At 42.0% G+C, this 23,698-nt stretch overlaps 2 protein-coding genes across 3 annotated transcripts in view; both read left to right on the top strand.

Moving 5' to 3' along the window:
* Positions 1 to 16,709, top strand: part of adgra2 (adhesion G protein-coupled receptor A2) — a 43,000-nt gene extending 26,291 nt beyond the window's left edge. Inside the window, exons 3-20 of one of the 2 annotated variants that reach the window (XR_009394726.1) lie at positions 5,536 to 5,607; positions 6,516 to 6,587; positions 6,688 to 6,759; positions 7,698 to 7,861; positions 8,268 to 8,481; positions 8,672 to 8,836; positions 8,917 to 9,115; positions 9,210 to 9,359; positions 9,475 to 9,636; positions 10,831 to 11,031; positions 11,173 to 11,362; positions 12,055 to 12,263; positions 12,359 to 12,486; positions 12,592 to 12,715; positions 12,797 to 12,945; positions 13,667 to 13,756; positions 13,912 to 16,152; positions 16,432 to 16,709. Coding sequence is in view for 1 of the 2 variants with exons in the window: in XM_059338136.1 (XP_059194119.1) it covers positions 5,536 to 5,607; positions 6,516 to 6,587; positions 6,688 to 6,759; positions 7,698 to 7,861; positions 8,268 to 8,481; positions 8,672 to 8,836; positions 8,917 to 9,115; positions 9,210 to 9,359; positions 9,475 to 9,636; positions 10,831 to 11,031; positions 11,173 to 11,362; positions 12,055 to 12,263; positions 12,359 to 12,486; positions 12,592 to 12,715; positions 12,797 to 12,945; positions 13,667 to 13,756; positions 13,912 to 15,334 (3,784 nt within the window). In the remaining variant the exon portion in view is untranslated. Of the gene's footprint in view, positions 1 to 5,535; positions 5,608 to 6,515; positions 6,588 to 6,687; positions 6,760 to 7,697; positions 7,862 to 8,267; positions 8,482 to 8,671; positions 8,837 to 8,916; positions 9,116 to 9,209; positions 9,360 to 9,474; positions 9,637 to 10,830; positions 11,032 to 11,172; positions 11,363 to 12,054; positions 12,264 to 12,358; positions 12,487 to 12,591; positions 12,716 to 12,796; positions 12,946 to 13,666; positions 13,757 to 13,911 lie in introns of both variants that reach the window. The other variant, XM_059338136.1, reaches the window with a different exon arrangement.
* Positions 16,710 to 18,498: 1,789 nt separating this feature from the next.
* Positions 18,499 to 22,723, top strand: LOC131974415 (homeodomain-interacting protein kinase 2-like). The gene is made up of 9 exons (XM_059336712.1): positions 18,499 to 18,638; positions 19,149 to 19,354; positions 19,506 to 19,697; positions 19,860 to 20,041; positions 20,187 to 20,310; positions 20,421 to 20,540; positions 20,646 to 20,729; positions 20,831 to 21,003; positions 21,118 to 22,723. The coding sequence occupies exons 1-9, from the start codon at positions 18,554 to 18,556 to the stop codon at positions 22,721 to 22,723; spliced, it is 2,772 nt and encodes a 923-aa protein (XP_059192695.1). The 5' UTR covers positions 18,499 to 18,553.
* The last annotated feature ends 975 nt before the right edge of the window (positions 22,724 to 23,698 follow it).

Here is a 23,698-nt window from a genome sequence, read left to right as displayed (position 1 = left end):
CTATAGAAACATATAATCAACTTAGGAAATTTTACACTTCAAATAAAAGTATATATTGCTATTTCTGTGCTGTTGGATCTGCAGTTTATGTTTCTGTCAGTCACAAGCAGAGCTGAAGGCCTAATTGGTTTGAACCATTAGTATAATAAGGGCAGTGAATGATCAGCTGGTGATTGTCAGGATTTGACAGGAAATATCTTAAAGGGACAGTTCGCCCTAAAATCTTTTCAAATGTATATATGGTCGATACCTCCAGAGCTCAGCAATTAACACCAAAAGAATCTTCTGAAAGAGAAAATGTGTATGTTTTGATTCAGGGCTGAACTATTCCTTTAAGTGTATGTCCAATAGTAAATCAAATGATGGGATTTTTATGAATATAATAGTCTAATAATAGTAAAAAAGTACTTGCTTCATCGGCTTCATGGCTCCACCAATGAAACGGCCTTCCAGAAGAACATGGACAAAACGTTGATTAGGCTTTTCCAATCTGAGAGGAACCAGAAAAAAAATAAAGAAAATAATCTGGGGAAGGGGCAGCAAAGCAGGAAATTAGTAGAAAAACAACAGCTCGGCAGATCCCGGTTTCCTGTTTTGGGGGGAAGGCAGGAGTACGTTTGGGGCCTGAGTTACAGAGCCCCCATTGTGAGCAAGTGTGTTGAGTAGTAGGGAGGTGGGGTCCGCGGGGCCATACACAGGGACGATTTTGCTCAGTACTGAATCCCCTAACCCACCTGCCCCTCCCTACACGGGAAAGCTCGCTAGTAAAAAAAGGAGAAAAAGGAAACTGTAAAAATAAACGAGCAAGGGCCTCTGCTAGAGACGCCAACCAGACAGGAAATGACACGCAGCACAAAAATGGTCTCCACCGACCTCTGTCAGGAACCAAGGTGCCAGTTACCCCCCCCCCCCCCCCCCTTGCCTTTTTTTCCCCCTCTATTCCTCTATAGACATTTATATTTGTTTTTGTCTTCAAGCAGTGGCTTATATTAGCTTGAATCAAGATATATGTGGTATTATATTTTTAGGAATTGGCCCTCTTATGTCATGTCTTTCCATTAAAAATTCCAGGAACAGGAAATTCTTGATTCCAGTCTGGCGATAATGAGTGGCCATTCCCTGGCTTCAGTCGTTTTCCCAGCTCCCTCCGGGGCAAGGGCCTAAACAATGTCAGTGGAGCACTCCAGCCCCTGCCGCTGTGCTCCTGATAATGGAGCACTCCACGTCTGGAGCGCTTTACAGACCATGTCTTCATTATTACCCTCTCGCTGCCCTACAAGCACGTCGCTCCTCTCCAGCCTGCATGGGGCCCAGGTGCTCATCCCATATACCCACAGAGAAATGACTCTTCAGAATGGCAGAGGACCAGCCCCATTGATCGGGAGGAGTCTGTGTGGGGGGGTGGAAGACATTCTTAATGGCAGCCGCTGGTGTTAGGCCCAGCGGCAGCAGACAATGGCCCCTTCTGGGCTGGGAGTGAGCTTGAGTCTGTCACAACTCCATCACACAGGCCGCATGTGGCGAAGAGGATAAAGCACTGCACTCCCAAGGTTACAGAGCATAACTCAAAGAGGAATAATAACGTGTCAACACCAATCATGTAACTTTTTGAAGCAGTACACGCTAGCTACTGAAGATAATGAAAAAGTAATAGCTACAAGTTGCAACTTCTAACCTTTTTAAATATTTTCATGCTCGGCAAGCGTGAGGCTTTGAAGTCTGTGCTATTATCCTCTCGCTTGGTGACAGCTGTTGTCATCAGTGTCGAGGCCACTGAGCTGTGAAGCTGTTGTCAGGGAGGGCGCTGTCTACTCTAGAGGGCACACAGACAAGTCATCGCCTGAGTATGAGGCCTGTTGGAGCTACTGTGCTGTAGGTTGGAAAATAAAGATGGAAATAAATCGGAGAGTGTGGGCGAGGGGCGAGGGGCTGCAGCACAGATTTAGTCTGGATTACGCTGGAGGGTTAAGCACTTGGCTTGTGCTTCAAGTCCTGTTGACTCTGGTGAGCTCCTCCACATTCCCCAGCTTGGTGATAAGAGAGTGTATCAGAAGTAGTGGACTGCTGATACTCTTCAGGCCAAAGCACACACAGCACTGTCACCTCTCAAGGCGGGTATAAAGCAGCAGACTGTAGGAAATGCTGATGTTTGATGGGTTGTTTTTGTGTTGCAGTTATCAGACTGGGCAAAGCTTAAGACGCCTATAAACTACAATGCCAGTGTTTGGCTTTAGGTACCTGTTACATAGGCATAAAATATCTGTGGCTCAGTGAGGGTCATGCATGTACGCTTTAGGTTCCTGTAAATGTCCAGGCTTTAACACTATGCAATGCCTCCTAAGAATAACAGAGATCAATGTGTGCTTGTGCATGTACATTGGTGTCTGCTTGTTCTGTCTTTTTAGATACACAACACGTGTTAACGGTTATTTTTGCATCAAGCAGGCACGTACTCCATTTAATTGTGATTATAAGGGCTGCACAAATAATCAAAAGGGCAATCTAGACGAATGCAGCATCCCAAATACTTCACTTGATTAAATATTGTGGTGCGTCAGAGATGTCCTTGCCTACAAATTGTATTCTGCAGACTTAAAGAAAATATATTTTTCAATGAAAATAAAAATAATGATACAAAAACATCATTACGTTCAATATCGTGAGTCATTTTACAGCCCTAATGATTATCTTACATTGTTAAATTATTGAATGGGCCAAATAAAGTTTTTGACCCAGGAGACTGGTGGTGATGTTCTGAGTGAAACCATACCTCAAGTTCTACATCACCTATAAATTGTGTCAGTTAGTCACGTACAGAAGTATTTAAAAAAAAAAAAAATCAATCCTGTTCTTATTTCCCTAACCTTGACCAAGTAGTATTAATAACTTTTTCCTGTGAACACTGTAGTCACTAATGTATATAATGAGCGGAAACTGACATTCTTAATATGTCCAAAAACTGACTCTAGAAGGGTACCTAGAGTGAAGCATAGGGCCTCTGATCAGGTTTCTGTATTTGATGAGTTGGGAGTGAGAATGTGTTGAATAAAGTTGCTAATAAAATACTTTTTTGACAGTGGAATTAGCAGTGTTTGAATAGCCTACAGGATATCACCATTGTACAACAGATAATATGAATAAAGATAACCACAACTTTATTCCAATACTTGAAGCTATATTTAATGTTGCTTTCTGAGACAAGAGGTGTGAAAGTAGGTCTGTTATCTGGAGTTTAAATATGTTTTTTGGCGTACTTGTAGGTATTGTCTTAATCCCATTACAATATACACAGAGTTCAGTGTTATTCAGCATATGATTGTTTGTGTATGAGTGTGAAAAGGACAGACAGGGAGGGGAGAGACGGTCATCAGAAAGAGGAAATAGTGGGCAGTGCCTTGTCTTTCATCGTTGCACTAATGAGCCCCGGGACACACAGACTGGAAACAGCAGTATTGTTCTCTGGTTAACAAATCCTATACAGCTACTGACATGCAGAAACACATGTACATTCAGGGCGGGACGTATAGGCACACAAAGATTACAACATACATTGTGACAGGCCCATAATGCCCACACACATACTGGGAGTATTCTTGTTCACTGCCAAACACTCACTCCTCTTTGATTTGATTGCTGAAATCTATATACTACCAAGCAGTTCTTAGTCTGAATCATCGAGGTGGAAACGTCTCTACCTTTTAAAAAAACTGTGAAGTTGTTGCAAAATGACAAGCTGGCATGCACTCAAAGAGCTGGACTGAGCTGTCCAAGACTGTCTGCTTTGAGACAAACACAACAGACCTCAGCTTTTTGGTCCAACGCCAGACAGCTTTTGCTCCATCATTATAACCTGTCTCCCATCCATATATGATACGAGCAGCGGCTCAGCGAGAGTGCGGACAAGCAGCAAAACCCCTGATCTCTGACTCTATCCCAGCTATACCACACGGTCTAATTCTTTACTGGAAGTTATTTTCTAAAACAATTTTCCTGCCCTGGTTTGATCAAAATAGCTCATCTCTTGGAAAGTGGACAAGACAATGGTTAAAAGATGCCTGAGGTTGCACATGGTGTGAGGCAGCATGGATGTGAACAGCGATGACAGATGATTTTGGTGGAAAAGAGGAGCAGAAAGTCCCTTGAGGTCTTGCCTACCACAGTGGCATCTTGGGTAGAAGTGAATTAGACAAAAATGCAGCCACAGTCGCTGATGCTTTTGAGCTCCTGGAAGGAAATCCTCTTCTGTGACCAGCCGATGGGAGCAGGGGTTTTTTCATGCTGTAGGAACATGGATCACATTCCAACCAGCAGCCGCCGTGTCCTGCCGATAACCATCCGTCTCCTGACCTGCTGTGACCTCGCTATTCCCACCTGGCCAATAAAAAGAAACGTCTTGGATTGAAAATGTAATGCAGGTTAGCTGATGGAGAGGGGCATCTGGCTGAATAGTTAAACACATGGGTGTGGGTGCGGAATGGGAAGAGGGTGGAGAGAAGTGCAGCGGATAGAATGAAATGAGATCTTCAAAGGCAACTCAAGGATTATTTATATAAGAATATTTATGGTTTGCAATGGCCAACGTTATCATGGGAAGAGTCTTTTTTGAAACAAGCAGAAAAATGACGAGCAGTTTTACGTTCCACTAATATTTTATTTGGTCCAGTATCTGCATCTTGCTGCCCTCAAGCCCAGTTGGCTGATAGGATAAAATTTCCTTTCTGTGTGCAGAAATACTCTGCTGGGTCCCACTGGAGGAAGTCCCACTGTAAACTTAAAGAAACCTTCTCTTGAAGTCTCACTTTTTAAGGAATATTTTGGGAAGTATGTTCCCAGGGTCCTATGTTTTCCCAACTCTGTGTTTGCTTAAAATGGCATGGGTTAGGATCAGTTAGGATACTGAAATCATGACTCTCAGAGTGGAGAAACTCTACTTCCACTTGATAGAGTTGCTCTTTCTTTACAGGCAACAGTTCCCAAAATATTTGCAGCCAAAAAATATTATAAGAATCAATATATTGAAGAAAATAACAACAAACCGTTTAAAAATTTTTTAAAAAAGAGACAACAACAAGACAACTAAGGGTTAGAAAACAGGTCTAGGGAAAGGCTTAATTCCCATTTCTTAACAGATTAAGGTCAAGAAAGAGGTCAAAGGTCAGGTTAAAGTGAGGAATCCATGAAAAGTGACTATTCCCATCTCCAAACATGTGAAGGTTTCAGGATAATACTGGATAAAAAGTAATAATACATACATAATAGAATGTTTTTTTATTTTGCTATGCATTTACAAAATATTGAACAGGGGATCATAGTATCCTGGGAACATGGATGCAAACCGTGAAGTAACTGTAACTTAAAAAACAGTAAATTGTCATTTTGCCTCCTTGCTACCTGCTGGCTCCAGGTACAAATTTTTCACACAGACATGAGAGTGGTCTTGATATTGTCGTGTAACTCTGGGAAAGAGACTATAAATTTAAGACATGTCAGCATCATCCCATTTTCTCATCAAGATAATATTTTCTCTCTCCGCAGGGACCTCAAGCACAACTTAATCAGCACCATCATGCCTGGAGCCTTCCAGGGCCTGTCTGATCTTCGGAAACTGTAAGTAGACATTAAAATGATTCACATTCCATTTGAGTTCAGAGCAGCAAACACATTAACAGAAATCATTAAACATAGGCATGGAAATTTTGAATTCAATAGTTTGGTATGAGACAAATGAAGGAGTCGGGGTGTGAGCAGCTTTTCAGTAGTTGTGGAAAGAAGCAAACCCACATATCCCATCACATCTATCTCAAGCAGATACTGTTTTGGCAGCTCATGGCAGATATCGTGTTATATCGAGCTCCTGGTGTTAGTATGACAGTAAAGGCCTCCTTCGCTAAGTGTTTCTGCTGATCTTTGCGGGGGCCCTGCAAAGTCATCTCTGGTGCCCCGCTCCTACCGCCGTGGAAACCTCAGGGCCTCGCAGAGCCTCCTCACACGTCATTGGATGTGACAGCGCAGCCGTTTGCAGCCACTCTCTGCACACTCATTGTGTCTTTGGACACCGAGATCTGGTTGTGGCGTGGGTCGGAGCTGGTCGTCTGTGCTGCGCCGCGTGACTCCCCTTCCCTCCTCCTCCTACTTGTGTTTTCCCTGCAAGGTCTGGGGCTTCTCAAAACAAACAGGGGGAGATAAACACATGCTCTGGACAGCTCTCTGCTGGGTAGTGTCAGAGGTGCAGCAGAGCAGATCCCTCTCTGGCTGTGGCTATACATCACACTCAGAGGTGGACGGCAGAACAGGGGCCCTGCTTTTACCCAATCAGTGATAAAGCTTTCCTGGGGTCCCATGGAGGAGAGATAAGGGAAAGTGTTGGGAACTGTGTGTATGCTTACTTAGATGTTTAACTAAACAACACAGGCATTGAAAGAGTCAAGATATCACAATCTGCAACTGAGTGACTGAGACAAGTCCTCTAGATTAAAAAATAACCAACGCATTCCTTTGTCTTTTCGCACTTTTAGAGATCTATCCAACAACCGCATTGGCTGCCTGACTGCAGAAATGTTCCAGGGGTTGACCAATCTCACTAAACTGTAAGACACAGATAAACTGATCCCATAAAAATATTATACTTTCCGCTTTGTGGCGAAGCTATGGGGCTAACCTTTTCACATCTGACTTGTGTGCTGCTAGGAACCTCTCTGGAAACATCGTATCAACCATGGATCCAGGAGTGTTTCAGGAGCTGCCGTCACTTAAGCTAGTGTGAGTATTAGAAACCACTCTCTCAGCATACTGGGCTGTGTGTTGAAATTAATCTGGCAGTATGATACATATCACGATACAGGGGTTACAATTGGATATATTGCAACATATTTCTATATGAATTTCTATGTGAATTTGAATGTGAATGAGAACACATTGCCATATGCATAAAGTCTGAGAAACGCGGATCTGCATTTGCATTTTTCACTGTTACATTCAACATAGCACATTACATTTTGGTTTCATCTGACTGCTATGAATCTTTGCATTTAAAATATTAATAAGAAATCAATACGTTTTTTTTAATTGATACAGTATCACAGACATAATATACTTTTATTTATATTTTTTTATTGAATTCCCTTGATTTTGCAAAATTTAAAACATTTGCAATGTCTTTCTAACTCAACCAGCAGAATGATTGATACTAAAACAGATATATCTGTTTAACAGATATATCTGTTTTTGCAAGAGACAATACAATGAATCTACATATGTTTTGACTTCTTCTGTACCTGAATTCATTGAAAAAAAGAAAAACATTATCATATTTTGTGTGTGCCAAACACTTTTTTTTTTTTTTAAGATATTTTTTTGGCCATTTTCAAGGCTTTATTGATAGTGAGAAACAGAGTGAAAGGGGGAGACAGAGGGGAAGACATGCGGGAAAGGGCTCCGAGTCGGATTTGAACCTGGGCCGCCTGCTCACGAGGACGGTGCCTCTATGGTACGCACTCTACCAGGTGTGCCACCAGGGCGCCCCGTGCCAAAGACTTTTGTCATTGTATCAACAGAGTATTGTTGTTGTTGCTTTTAATAAAAGTATTGTATTGAAATTTAAAGTTCTGTCATTGTGACAACCTTAATAGATAAAACTGTGTCTGAGCCAGGTCAAGAGGGTCAAAAATATGATAAATAACCATCACATCTCTCTCCAGGAACTTCAACTCAGACTACCTGTCATGTGACTGCGGGTTACGTTGGGTCCCTGGATTCTTTCGTGGCAGTCCAGCCCGTTTGGGGGAAGAAACCCTGTGTGCCTACCCCCGGAGCCTGAGGGGACAGCCCCTGCGTGGACTAAGGGATAGCCAGCTGAGCTGTGGTGAGCGCCTGGCTAGAACGAGGCATATGAATGAGGCGGTTCACCGCTTTGTTTGAGAGAACATTTGCTTGTGAATGACAATGACAGTGCACACATAACAGCGCTCAAGATCGTCCAAGTATTTTTAAGGCTTACTACACCAAAAGAAGTTGAAATAGATCAATCCCAGCAGCTTTAGAAGGGACATATTTCTAAAGTATCAGCCGAGCCGTGTTGACAACTAATCCTGTGGGTTGCATTTAAGGAATTGCTGCTGTCTGCATCCAATCTGCTCCAGAACAGCAGACTCATAATGGCTTCTGTGGAAACATTTAGCTGAGGTTGAGTAATGAGAGAGCAACAAAAATAATTCAGAGTGATGTGTAGTAACGGCTGCATCTGCGTCTTTTCTCACCATGTTGCTCAGACGGTCCTCTGGAGCTGCACACCTTGTCGCTGCTGCCGTCCCAGCGTCAGGTGGTCTTCAAAGGCGACCGGCTCCCCTTCCATTGCACCGCTGCCTTGGTCGACAAGCTCACCACCTTACACTGGCGTCACAATGGTCAGCTGGTGACCTCCGACCCCGAGATGGGCGTCCAGCTGGAGAACAGCGTGCTGCACGACTGCACCTTCATCACCAGGTACAGAAACTTACTTACTCAGGCGATATGACTGATGCTATGCTCTCTTAGGTCCTATAAAGATTCTGCCTTGTGTCTAACCTTTTATTCTTGTGCAAAGAAGAGTAATCTAATAAGACTAATTCAGACACACACTGGAGCATGTGCCGATAATGTGTTATAATGAGCCATCTCTATCCTCTTTATCCAGTGAGCTTATTCTATTCAACGTGCATTTGGAGGCCAGGGGAGAGTGGGAGTGTGTGGTTTCTACTGGGCGGGGCAACACGTCTCGCAGTGTTGAAATAGTGGTGCTGGAGAACAGTGCCTCCTTCTGTCCAGAGGATAAAGTTGTCAACAACCGTGGGGAGTTCAGGTTAGTTACAGTTACAGTGATCTTTTTATTACATACTTAAAGATTCAGCTGTCTCACTCTCCTCTGGTTTGAATCTCCAGGTGGCCCAGGACTCTGGCAGGCATCACCTCACATCAGTACTGCCTGCAGCTGCGGTACCCCTCCCTGTCTGTGGAGGGAGGTATTGAGCAGAAGAAAGCCTCTCGGTACTGTGACCATTCTGGAAACTGGCATGACGGTGACTATTCAGACTGTCACTACACGAATGGCATCACTCGTGTCCTGCATACCTTCATCCTGGTCAGTAGATTTACTACAGTTCCTGTTCAGTAAACACAATGTCATTAAGTTACACTACATCACACCTTGCTCTATTTTTGCTCTTGCTTCACAGAGGCCCATCAATGCTTCCAATGCTGTCACTTTGGCACACCAGGTGCGCACATACACCCTGGAGGCTGCCGGTTTCACCGACTCGGTGGATGTGTTGTATGTGGCGCAAATGATGGAGAAGTTTATGGAATATGTCAGACAGCTGCGAGATGTAAGGAAGATTTAATTGCATATTTGAAATGGCTATGTCCAGATATGTGTATATGACATTACTATCCCTTTACTGTAATACTATGTGTGTGTGTGTGTGTGTGTGTGTGTCCCAGTTGTCAGAGGTGTTGGTGGAGATGGGCAGTAACCTGATGCAGGTGGACGACCAGATCCTTGCTCTGGCCCAGAGAGAGAAGAGAGCGTGCAGCTCCATAGTGCACTCTCTAGAGACACTGGCCTGGCCTCAGCTACACGGCCATGCTCAGGACTTCTCCATGGTAAGGACTATCAGGCGCCCCCTCCTACCCCCCCCCCCCCCCCCCTCTTTTGTGTGAAAACGCTGTAAAATTGCAGCATATATCATTACTTTAATTTCAACAATTTCCATAGATTATTAGGCATTCATGACCTAATACATTCAAAATATGTATCTTTCAAAACAATTTTTAGAATGTAAAAATGTTTTTAATACACACCACAATGAAACACAAATGACTTTGACTTATTAAAAATGTAATTGTAATCTATATCTTATAAGGCTTTCTGTATGATAAAAACAACAACAACTGTAAGACAGTATTGTTTTATTATTTATTTATTGAAATATACTTTGACATCAGAATGATTAAGGACTCTATTCTTATCGTTTAACCATAGTTTAAAGTCACTATTACATTTTTGCAACACTGACAAAAAATCCCTTCAAAATTCAACTTTCTTAAAATTATAAGTTTTCTATCACTAAGCATCTTTAGAATTAAGTTTTTAAAAAATAATACAGCAGGTCAAATGCATCCTTTCTCCAAAAGAGAGAGCTGGGGGCTCAGTGGGAAAATGAAAACCATGTTGTTTCAACCTGGAATGTGGTGTGTCTTACAGTGTTACTATTTTCCCACCGAAAATGTTGCAATGATACAGTTTAGAGTTTCAAATAGATGTTGCAATTTCACAACAGTGGGCCTCAGACTCAATATAGTACTCTTTCATTTGTCTCCTCTTGTAGTAGGAGGTCTAGATTTGAGGATGAGGTCATTTGTACACACCAGTGGTACAGTTTAACTGGTAACCCTGTGAACTGGTGACTTTTAGATGAATAAATTTGACCTTTTTATGTTTTAAGGGGCTCGATAGTTCATCTATGTGATACAAGCAAACAGTAACAAACTGTAACAAACAAACTGACTCCAAAGATCAATTTTGATGAAAAACTTACAATGGAGAAGGTTTGAAAATCCCACTGAATATAGTTATAGTTTATTGTGTCAACAGAAAATACATATTATGTGTAGTTTATGAAATTTGGAGTTGTGTGTAAAATTGCAACCAAGGTGTAAATGTGCATATTTTTAGCCATATATTCACAGTGATTTTATGTCCAGAAATTATAAAAGCAAAATGTAAAGCCTCTCAGATAATTATCTCAACTCTATGATATGGAAAGAACCATTTATATTTGATTTTGATGCATGCAGGTGTCAAGGAACATTGTGATGGAGGCCCACTTCATTCGGCCAGCCCACTTCACCGGAATAACCTGCACTGCATATCAGCGTCGCGAGGTCTCAACGGGCAGCTTGGCAATGGAAACATCAGAGTCAGCTCATGAACAGCAACTTCGATTTCGCTGCAGCACCGGCTCCCATAACACCTCCCTCAAGAATTTCCCCCTAAAGGTGAGACATGAGCTCCCCTTCTGGCTGCTACATACTTTGTCATTAGTAACCTATTACATCTGCATTCACAGTCATCAAGGTGTACTGGTGGATTTCAGCATTATATACAAAATTTGCATGTATGTTGTTTTTTTTTCACAGAATTCAGTAGCCCTGGCCTCTGTGACTCTCCCAGCTTCTCTTTTTCCTCCGGATGCTCCTGCAGACTGTAAGCTGCAGTTCGTAGCCTTCAGAACCGGCAGCTTTTTTCCTCTGTCTGGTAACTCAAGCAACACTGGGGAGCACTCTCGCAGACGTAGTGTCAACACTCCTGTCATCTTTGTTGGCCTAGGTGAGGAATCGTCCCAGCCTATTTATGTGAATCTACTCATGTTTTCTCATATTTAAAGGAAAAGTCAACTTTAAAATACTGTTTGAAAGACACTTGCACTGAGGCACTGACTGACAAGCTTATAATAAATCAGAGCAAGTGTAGACAGTAAAAAGAGACAAAGAAAACATTTAAACAATTTAACAGCTGGAGACCAATGCACGCAAGGCAATAAAAAGATGAAAAAGTAATAAAATAGATTTAAAATGCTATTATAACAGTAATAGTAGTAAAACAGACTGAAATTAAAATCTGATTAAATAATTAGATAAGATGGATCAAAAAGACAAAACAGTGACAAAAAGGCAATAAAATACAATTAAATTGATTTAAAAGCTATAATAATGATTGTAATTAGAAGAAATTAGTTCAACAACAGCAATACTAAAAGTGAGACTAACTAGATAAAAACAAAGACGAATAAAATTTATGAGTGTACAGAATTAATAATTATAATAGTAAAAGAAAAGAAATGTAAAATAGAACAATAGAAAAATTAATTTTACCTCATATAAACTATAAAAACAGTTTGCACCAGTATCAGTGGGATGTTGAGAGTTATTCTTATAATTTTAGAAACTCATCAAGGAATTTAAAAGACTATAAGACAACCTGAGAAAAAATTGTATCGATGACTGATTTTTCTGCGACAGACGGCTGCGATATGTGGAACCACTCGGAGCCCATCTGGGTGTCGCTGCGCCACTTGTCCCCTGGTTCTGATGCTGTGGCAGCCCAGTGGAGTCTGAAGGCTCTGGAGAAACAGGGAAGCTGGAGCCAGGAGGGCTGTGAGCTGGTCCACAGTGACAGCAGCACCTCCACCATGCGTTGCTCTCTGCTTAGCAACTACGCCGTGCTGCAGGTAGGATATCCTTGATGATTAAATGTATCATTCATCAATCAAGGTTGAATGAGATTTTCAATTGACTTTTGTGTGTTTCATTTTTTTTTTCCTAGGAGGTGCCTGACTTCCCCAACTCCACACCCATCTCTGTCAGGGTGCTCCACCCTGTGGTCTATGCCTGCACTGCAGTGCTCCTGCTGTGCCTCTTCACCATCATCATCACACACATACTCCACCACAGGTACTGCAGTGTACATGCATGAACACGTATGCATGACTGCATGAATGAATGCTGATGTTTCTCATTCGTGTTGTGTCCTCATTACTTTGCTTTATGTCCAAACAGTTCTATTCACATATCAAGAAAAAGCTGGCACACATTACTGAATACCTGCTTCCATATCGCTATGACGACAGCCATCTATGCAGGAGGCATTAGCCTGACCAGCTACCCAGTGGTTTGTCAAGCGGTAAGTAGAGAATTTACAGTCTCTACATTTTGATTAGTTTATCATAAGCTTGATGTCTGACCTGACTGTAACATGTGACAGGTGGGCATCGCCCTGCACTACTCCTCTCTGTCAACTCTGCTGTGGATCGGAGTCAGTGCCCGGGTCCTCTACAAAGAGGCTGTGTGGAGAATGCCTCGGCAACCAGAGGGAGAGTCTCCTGCTCCACCTACTCAGCGACCTATGCTCAGGTCAGTGTGCCTCACCTTCACCCACTTCCTATGCTATGAGATTGTTGTTTGCTGTCAGTTCGGTTTGTGTTTAAGACAGACGCGGGAATTCTTGTGCATGGCCACCCAAACCGTGCACCATCAAAGTGGATCATTGTGCCCCACAACCAAAGTCCCTCTGTTTTTTAGGAAACCTTGGTGGGACATAACAGAGTATTGCTGTAAGGCACAAAAAAGCCTATATGAACTCAGAGAGGGGGAGGGGAGGAATGTATGAAACCAACATAACAGAAGCAGAGGGGGTCGTCATAAATCTGAGCCGGGTGATTCAGGGGGTGCACTGTCTTTCCAAATATTCCCTTCTATGTCTCCTCCTCCTGCCCCTGTGATCCTGAAACTGCGATTATACACTGACCCCCCCTGACCCTCCCGCCACCCCTTTGTTGCCCACACAGCCACATGGGATGAGGCTGCAATAAATCACAGACTTCTGGGGCCGATACTGACCCTTGTAACACTGTGCCCACTATGAGAGTGAAGCATCACACAGCTTTGTCGAAATTATAGACATCCAGAAAGACATAAAAACACAAAAAGAAAAATGACACCGACATGTGCACTTTAAAAACATGATAGCAGCCAGAGGTCATACAGCATCCTGTGGCACAAATAAGAGCTGCTCTTTATGTCTAACAGTGAAGCTGTGAACTTGTGTTTGATATGTTTTTCTCTGATTTTCAAGGTTCTACTTGATAGCAGGTGGAGTTCCTCTTATCATTTGTGGGATCACTGCAGCTGTCAATGTCAACAACTATGGAGACAACAGCCCTTAGTAAGAGCTTCTCTTTTTATCCTTGAACCATTTGGATCTTGACTTTGTGTTGTTTTGTTTGGTGCAGAAGTGAATAATTTTGTGTGATAAGTTGAACACACAGACGTGTCCTTGTTTTGCACTGACCCTCCTGACTCCTTTTCTGCCTCTTGCAGCTGCTGGCTGGTATGGCGCCCTAGTCTGGGGTCCTTCTTTGTCCCTGCTGGACTGGTGGTGCTGGTGACCTGGATCTATTTCCTGTGCACTGTGTTTCGCCTGAGGCACCGTGTGGGTAAAGAATGCACAGGAACCACGCTGTCCTCTCCTGTGACCGAGAGCCAGCCTGCACTGGCAGGAAGCACCAGCCTCCTCTCCACAGACTCAGCAGCAGGACCTTTAACCCCTGTTGTGGTGCCAGAGGACCAGTACTCACTGAAGACACAGTTCTTGGTGCTGGTGGCAACCCACTTCCTGTTTGTGGTTCTGTGGTGTTGTGGAGCCATGGCAGTGTGGCTGACAGCCTGGCTCACTAGCTTCTTGTTTAGCTGTCTCTATGGGACGGCTGCCTCAGGTCTGGGGGCGTTTCTGGTGGTGCACCACTGCGTTCGACGTCTGGACGTGCAGGCCTCTTGGCTGGCATGTTGCCCAGGCTATCGCCGCTCCCATCCTATGTCTACTTACACGCACACCTGCACTACCGGGAGTGGAGTGCAGACCTCTGAGCAGGGATCACAACTTTTCATCAACTGCCATCCACCAGGCGACTCTCATAACTCCTCATCAGCTCGGTCATCGTCCACGCCAAGTGGAATCAGCAGCGTGGGTCCCGGCCCCTGCAAGCTCACCAACCTGCTACAGGTGGCACAAGACAATTCAAACAATGCATCACGTGCCCCTGCGGGCAACCACACCAGCACCAGTACTGACAACACCACCAAGCCAACAAACAATGTTCTGCCCACCATTAACTCTGCAGCCCCAGTGCATCCCCAGAGAAGGAAAGTGAGTAGCAGAACTAAACAAGGAAGCAGCCATTATCACCATCGGGGTGAGGGCAGGGGTCACTATCGTCTCAAAGCCCTAAGGACTGCTGGAGGTGGGGGCAGCTTGGGAGCTTTAGGACCCACTGGTTTAGAGCACCTCAGCTCTGCACATGTGGCTCACAAACAGGCCACGAGTGAGAATGGCAGCATCCACCACAGCCTTTCAGAGAATCAGGCCAGCCCGCTCACCAACGGGAAGCGCGTTGGAGAGTCTGTGGCGACCAGCCCCTCAGAGGGAAGCGACGGGGGCAGCAGCGGGAGTCGCAAACCCTTCCCCCTGCTGCCTTCTATGGCCACTAGAGCGGCCATGCACGGAGCTCAGAGACGATGCGCCAGCAAAGACAATCTGAAACTGGCTGCCGCTGTGGAGCGAGACACTAAGCGCTGCTCCTACCCTTTGAACAGTGTCACCACCACTGTGCCTGGGGCCGCTGCCTCAAATGGCACCCTCAAAAACTCAGTGCTGGAGCTGGAGCAGGACATGAGTGGCACAGACCAATCCCAGAGCTCCGTTGGAATGAAGAGTGGTTTGTGGAAAAGCGAAACCACAGTGTAACCTATACTTATATGTGAACGTCTATGCATGACCTTAATGAACTCTTAAATGATTGGGTTATGTTTTAATGGTCTCTTGATTATAATAATTATATAATTTAAGATATAAAATCATGAAGGCATCCAGGACCCTAAACTGGTACTTTTGCCTCTGTAGCATTGTAAGAGTTTGCTGTGAAATGTTAAAAAATAATAAGGCAGGTTTTTTATTGTCATTTTCAAACATAAGATACTCGTTTATTTTATTCATTTCACAAAAAAAATGTACATGATATCTCTAAAATTGGCATATGATGTTGATTTTGGATGTCTAATGAAAGCTTTACTGTTTTAGTTGTGATTTTCCTATGCATATCACCTATAGCATGAAATGGAACGCAAGACAGTTCATTTCCAAAGTACAGCTTTATGCATTTAATCTGTGGACAACCTTTCACCCCTATGTTTGCTTCAAGTAAATGTTTGCGTGTGCTCATGTATGCCTTTGTATGTCCTGTATGAGTGAGTGAGTGAGTGAGTGAGTGAGTATGTGCGTGTGTGCGTGTGTTTGAAGGAGAGTAATTGTTTGACTGGCTGTACAGAATCTCTGAGTGAATTAAAGAAAAGCTATGCGAGACTTTTGAATATATGATAAGTGTTTATTTTTTTTATCAGCACTGACAGAGCTCCTCTCATCTAATGAATTCAAAAAGAAAAGAAACTAGGGTTCCAGAAGAAGTTATTTTCTGGACTTATGCAGGAATGACTGCCCCCTCCTGGGTGGCAGAGGAACTTTTCAGTCATGGTCAGAGATCTGTAATGTGTAGCCTTGCAACTCAGGTAATTCTCACAGGTTTTGTTGTCCTAAACTTATCAAACTCATGCTGACATAACAATAACACTTCTCACTATAATTTAAATTGTGTTAGGTAATAAGGGCCTGACCAAAATGCCAGAATGCAGATCACAAGCTTTCTTAATAAATTCAAACATAATGTTGCCTTCACTTTACTTCTTCTTTCTAGTCAATTTCATACTCTTGTAATTCAGGAAATTGCATTAACAGGAAATGGTGTTTCTACTAGGTCATTGTCTATGCATTTTCCTATTGTTCTTCAGGAGGAAGTCTTCATGAAACCAGAGGATCACACGCCGTATGTTGTTACAACTAGGTGTTAATATGGTCGTTCTGTTGTGCATATATTCTGTGTGCAGTACGAGCTTTTTGACCAGCACTGAAGAGGATCCATTCAGGGTGTAAAACATGAAAATGATCATGTATTCCATCTGACTGTGGCTTATATTGAACCACTCATGGAAAACACATATAAACATTAAGATCGACTTGTCTTGTTTATGATTCAGTATAAATTTTAGTTTCATCATGTTCAGGGACTTCGTGCATCTCACTACTGTCATCTGTGCACCACTTCTTTCATTGCCACGGCAATTACCTCGGTATAACCTTCATCTCTTTATCAGTGTCTAGGTATTTGCTAAGAATTTTCAGGTGGGATGCAAGGCAAACCAAATATTTAGCTAAACATTATAAGAAACTTTTTGAAAAGCCCTGATGATTAATTTCATTATAAACATTCAGTTTGAGTGTATTTTTTAATATTATGCCATACTACAAAATCTTTTGTGATATGAAATATTTTGTCCTAACTTCAGCCCCAGATATCAACTGTTAAAGAAATGCTTTTTGAAATCAATTTCGACTTTGCCAAATTGAAGGCAAGTTTGAAATATGAATGACCCTTATTTGATCACATTACAACTACCCTATTAAATTATTATTTTTCTTCTACATCTCTTTCTCTCCATTGTTGCATTAGGTATTTAAAATGCCTAAAATTGCAATATATATATATATATATATATATATACCTGTTGATACTATCCTCTTCTGACCCGTGTCTTAAATGATCCATAAAATAACCTAAAAACAATTATTTATCATCCAATTTGTTTCTTACCTCTTGGTTACCTTGTTAGGCTTCCTTATCCATAAAAAGATTTATTTTAATATTCTTGGTGTGGCCCCCTGGGGCTTTCTTTTGACAACATACCCCTCATTTTCAATTTTAAAAAAATGGTAAAATGAATCTCAAGAAAATTATATAAATAAATAAAAGAAGACATCTATCAAATAAATCGTTTTTTTATTTTAATTTTATTAGCTATAGTAACATCTATGGTGTTAGGGTCAGTTTTGACCCGTATCTATATTTACTTTCAAAAAAAGAACTTAAATACAAATACAAAATGAATAGCAGAATAAGTAATAATACAAAATGTAGTTCTGCAAACAACCAATAAAGCCAATCAAACTAATAGAAATCGAGTACTAGTTCCAGTCTTTGTGTGCAAAGATGCATGTGTGGCAAAAAGTGACACTTTTAGTGTGTTCTTTGCAGAGATATTTTAGTAGGCAAGAAAATGTTTGTCTTTCTGTTCTTATTGCATAAAATGTGTCAGTCTTCTGGTTACTCTACATTGTACTCCTCAGAAACCTGCTTATCCACTATGCAGCTTTATGTCCCCTGCCTCATTTTCAGTAAAGATATGATCCAGAACTTGGCTTATTGTAAATATTCTTCTATATTCTATATTGTTTTATAAACTTATATTTTAACTGGGTTGAAACTGACCAAAACAAAACGAACGTTATAATTTTCAGGGCATTTCATAATTTAGTGAAATATATATATTTTTATTTTTTATTTTGTTTAAATAGAGGTTTCTGACAAAGTCTAAAAGCCTTGATGCAGTAAACAAACATTGTTTGGTACTCTTATGCATTTAAAACCTAGAAATGGGTCGATGATGACCCTAACACAACAGGCAGTATATAAGAGCATAATATACCCAGAAATGACAGAAAAACACCATAAATAACATATCCCACAATATGGTGTTTTTCTGTCATTTCTGATTTTTAACATCATACTATACTGTGACTTTTTGAGTCACAGTATAGTATATCTCTGATAGAAAGAGGTTAATTGCATAAAAATACATTAAAAATTAGCTTGTCCAGAACCAAAAAAACCAATAGAATCTTCAGTCCTTCTCTAGAATGGAACTGCCTTTAGAATGGAACTGGTGCCTTGTGATGTAATTAAGAATTATTTTAAATATCTCCTATATATCTGGACCTCTGGTCAGTTTACCTTCAGTTGCAAACCGTTCTCTACCTACAAGCCAAGTTGGTTAACAGTTAGTTGAAGAAGTTACAATGAAGCGCTTTTGGAAAAAACTTTTTTTTTGCATAATGCCATCAAGTTCATGTTCAGCCATCTGTTTGTCAGCAGATAAAAATGGTAAGAAAAGCTGCTAAAACACACACAGTCATGGGAAGAAACTTACTTACTAAGTACATTTATTTAAGTACTGTACTTACTTGTATTATGAGTATTTAAATGGTATGCTACTTACTGTGATAACTGAATCGATAATTAAGTTATATTCTGGGTAATTAGTATTTTTGACTTTTGAAACTTTGTTAATACTTTAAAATTTCAATGCAAGACTTGTAACTGAGTACTTTAACACTGTTGTATTGCTTCTTTTAATAAAGTAAAGGAACTAAATACTGACAGTCAATGTAGTTTAGTGCATATTTCTTCTCATTAAGTGTACAGTATTTGCTCTAATTATTCTACACTCAAGGAAATGCTTATATTCAGTATGTGATACATTAGTCTTTTCGTGTGGTCGTAAAATGATAACCACATTTATTTACATGAGCATAGAAAGTGTTTCACCTATATATCTGTGTATTTTGTGTTGACTGAATGACCCCCACTAACTCTGTACTGCTTCTCTGTCAGCTGTTGCAGATGAGCAGAAGAAATCGGAGGTCTTTGAGGTGAAAAAAAGCGACGTACTGTGCGGCGATACAGGTCGCTACCTAGTGAAGAAATTCATTGCTATTGGGAGCTTTGGCAAAGTTGCCAAATGTGTGAATCTAAACACATCACAGGAAGTAGCCCTCAAGATCCTAAAAGCTGAGGACCGTGTAGCCACCACAAGAGAGGTAGAAAACGTCATTCTTTTAGATAATTATCTCTTTTATTTTTTATTTTCTTTTTTATCTTTTCATTTTCTTACTTACTTACTTATTAAATTAACTGCTGATCCGTGCTGTGTCACTTAACCTTGGTATTTTTTTCCTCTCTTCCCCACAGATGAAAATGCTCGAAGCAGTAAGCGTTCTTGATTCAGACAAGAAGAATGTGGCCCAGTTCTTTGAAAAGTTTGAACACAATGGTCAGACCTGTCTGGCTTTTGAACTGCTGGACAGGAGTCTTCACGACCTGCTCAATGACAGAGACTGCAAGCCACTGTCTCTCATTGAGATACGGCCAATAGCACAGCAGGTAAGCGCTCTGTGACTTTGAACTAGGTGTTAACAAACTAGACAATATACTCAATTAGATAGGGAAGATGGTTTGTTATGTAAAACACATAAATTAAAACTGAAAACTGAACTGAACATTCTGTTCGTCTAATTGTCCACATCTTACCCTTTGTCTCTGCAGTTGCTGACGGCCTTTGTTGCTCTAAAGCGCATCGGTGTGGTTCACTCAGACCTGAAGGCAGACAACATAATGCTGGTAAACCACTCGGCTGAGCCCTTCAGAGTGAAAATAATAGATTTTGGAGTGTCCTTCTACACCTCGGAGAAGCTACGTGGCTGTTCAATCCAGCCTCTGGGCTACAGGTAGGTTCAATCTGCAAAGCTCATCTTTGAACTTGTTTGCGGCCGTGTTTAAGAAGTAAATAACCCAACAGTCTCATCTCAAGCACACGTTTTAAATTTGAGACAGTACTTAACATCTTGTGTGTTTCTTGTATGTTACACACAGGGCACCTGAAGTCACCCTTGGTCTCCCTGTCTGCGAGGCCATCGACATGTGGGGTCTAGGCTGTGTGCTTGTTTTGCTGTACATCGGCAACCACGCCTTTTCGATCCAGTGCGAGTACCAGGGTGTAAGAATCCAAACAAATCTTCATTTAAATGCACAGGCTGTTACATAATGCCACAAACCCAAAAGGGGGACTTGTGTTGGCTGACATGGTTCTTAATATTCTCTCTCCAGCTGAAAGCCATTGTTGAGATCCTGGGCCAGCCCGCTGACCACCTCCTCAGTGCTGGTTACTACACCAAAAAGTTCTTCAAGGCAAGTCAGCACTTGGAAAACCCAAAATGGTCGCTGAAGGTATGTTAACCAGTTTTGATTTTGCATCCCAATGACAAAACATCTCTTTGAAATGGTAACAGAACTGAGGAAAAAGCATCTGACTTCTATATTTTGTTCTTGTAGACTCCAGAGGAGTACCAGCTCGACACTGGCATGAAGCCGAAAGGATGGGAGCGGTCTTTTGATAGCCTGGATGGCCTGATAACAGTAAGTGGTCCATTTCATGGATAAATTTTGCATTCATAACAATTTCATGTGTTGCTAAGAGACAGGAAGAAAATAAACACAACATTTCATTTCAAATTCAGCTTGACACAGAATTGCAGGAATCCATTGAGCTGGAGGACCAAAGAGAATTTGTGAGCCTCCTGAAATGCCTCCTCCATACGGACGCTAAGGAGAGGATCACGCCTGAGAAAGCTCTCAAACACCCGTTTATCACAATGTCACATCTGGAGCATGGCATAAACTCCAGCTTGTAGTAAGTCACTATGTTTCTGGTATCAGTACAGTTGGACAGATTCATGATTGGATGAATGGTCAGATTTCTATTCTGACTGACTGGTTTACTCATTGATTGTCTTGTTTTATTCAGTGTGGAAGACTCCTTTGACGCAATGTATGTCTGTCCACTGGATGACTCAGAAGAGGAACTTCCTTCTGATGACCAGGCTGATGAAAGACCTGAAGATGATGGACCTTCAGACAGAACGCAAACACATTGTGAAGTTATTCCTTGCTCCGATGATGGCGTTACGAATATGCCTTGCCCAAATGATGGAGCAGCAGTTGTAGAAGTTACTGGCGCAGCTGAGGAGGAACCAGCTGTTAACCACAGTGCAGCCAGTCCAGCTGAGGAACCAGCTGAGAGACACAGTGCAGCCAGTCAAGCTGAGGAGGAACCAGCTGAGAGACACAGTGCAGCCAGTCAAGCTGAGGAACCAGCTTTTAACCACAGTGCAGCCAGTCCAGCTGAAGAGGAACCAGCTGAGAGACACAGTGCAGCCAGTCAAGCTGAGGAACCAGCTTTTAACCAAAGTGCAGCCAGTCAAGCTGAGGAGGAACCAGCTTTTAATCACAGTGCAGCCAGTCAAGCTGATGAGGAACCAGCTGAGAACCATGGTACAGCCAGTCAAGCTGAGGAACCAGCTGAGAACCATGGTGCAGCCAGTCAAGCTGAGGAACCAGCTTTTAATCACAGTGCAGCCAGTCAAGCTGAGGAACCAGCTTTTAACCACAGTGCAGCCAGTCAAGCTGAGGAGGAACCAGCTGAGAGACACAGTGCAGCCAGTCAAGCTGAGGAACCAGCTTTTAACCACAGTGCAGCCAGTCAAGTTGAGGAGGAACCAGCTGAGAGACACAGTGCAGCCAGTCAAGCTGATGAGGAACCAGCTGAGAACCATGGTGCAGCCAGTCAAGCTGATGAGGAACCAGCTGAGAGACACAGTGCAGCCAGTAAAGCTGAGGAACCAGCTTTTAATCACAGTGCAGCCAGTCAAGCTGAGGAACCAGCTTTTAACCACAGTGCAGCCAGTCAAGTTGAGGAGGAACCAGCTGAGAGACACAGTGCAGCCAGTCAAGCTGATGAGGAACCAGCTGAGAACCATGGTGCAGCCAGTCAAGCTGAGGAACCAGCTGAGAGACACAGTGCAGCCAGTAAAGCTGAGGAACCAGCTTTTAATCACAGTGCAGCCAGTCAAGCTGAGGAACCAGCTTTTAATCACAGTGCAGCCAGTCAAGTTGAGGAGGAACCAGCTGAGAGACACAGTGCAGCCAGTCAAGCTGAGGAACCAGCTTTTAACCACAGTGCAGCCAGTCAAGCTGAGGAGGAACCAGCTGTTAACCACAGTGCAGCCAGTCAAGCTGAGGAGGAACCAGCTGAGAGACACAGTGCAGCCAGTCAAGCTGATGAGGAACCAGCTGAGAACCATGGTGCAGCCAGTCAAGCTGAGGAACCAGCTGAGAGACACAGTGCAGCCAGTCAAGCTGAGGAGGAACTAGCTGAGGACCATGTTGCAGCTAGTCAAGCTGTGGAACCAGCTGTGAGTCACGGTGCAGCCAGTCCAGCAGAGGAGACCATCTCCACTGACAGGTCACCTTACGAAGCTTCACCTGTGAAAGTGAAAAAGTGCCGGCTGAAGACAATCCGGAAATTCTTTGGCAGGGCAATAAGAATCCTTTTTAGAAAGAAGACATGCTGAACTTCAAGCATCAAATGGAGTTTTTGTATGTGAAGCCTTTAATGCCTATGTACATGTGTACATTTATTATTTCATGCATTTTAATAAATCATCTAATTATGTATTTATTTGGTTTTCTGGACATATTTAATGAATGCAACAACTGACACAAGCTATGCCATAGATATATTCTGATATTCATAAGCTAATGCAATGCATGGTTCTATGTATTACCTTCATATGACCTACCAATTACAAATTAAGCTGTTTTATGTTATTATCAGCAGGTAAATGTTGCCTTCCTACTATACTTATTATGGCCTGTTATGTTCAGCATGTCTCTATTGAGCACTCCTTAGCTCCTGCACCTTTAAAAAAAAAATCAAAATAATTTTATTTTTTATTTATTTATTTTATTTATTTATTTATTTATTTTTTCACTTAATTGTTTGAATAGAATTAAACATGACCAACTTCTATTTACAAAACAATTAAAACCAAGTTTGCTTTGCAAAGTGTTTCACATAGAACATAAATGAGACAAATATATGGGAATAAACTAGAAAAAAATATTAATAAAACAAGTCATACTAATGGGCAACCTCAGCAAAGAGAAAGTTCCTCAAATGACCACCAATTGTCGCCGTACAAACTATCTATTCAATACAGCTAATAAAAACATTTTTTCAATTATTCTTCTTTCTACTTGATTTAATGTTTTTTACTGACTCCAATTACATCAAGTTATTTTTGTACATCCTCAAACATTTCTGTTTCCAATGGAAATCTGCAATGTCTGATAAAAATGCTTTAGGGACTTTGAGACAGAAAGAAACATACTTCATAGTATTCGTACCATACTTTTATTTCCCTGTATGCATGTGTATATGCCTAAGCTTCAACACTTTATTTGGAAAAGCGGGTATTATGGCATATATCGGCATATCGTCGCCCTTGCGATAGCTTTTAGCCCGATGTGTGCATTTACCATAAGTA

Source organism: Centropristis striata, chromosome 7, assembly GCF_030273125.1.
Source record: "Centropristis striata isolate RG_2023a ecotype Rhode Island chromosome 7, C.striata_1.0, whole genome shotgun sequence".
Taxonomy (NCBI): domain Eukaryota; kingdom Metazoa; phylum Chordata; class Actinopteri; order Perciformes; family Serranidae; genus Centropristis; species Centropristis striata.
The sequence above is the reverse complement of the archived record's forward strand: the minus strand, read 5'-3'. Positions and strand labels throughout refer to the sequence as shown.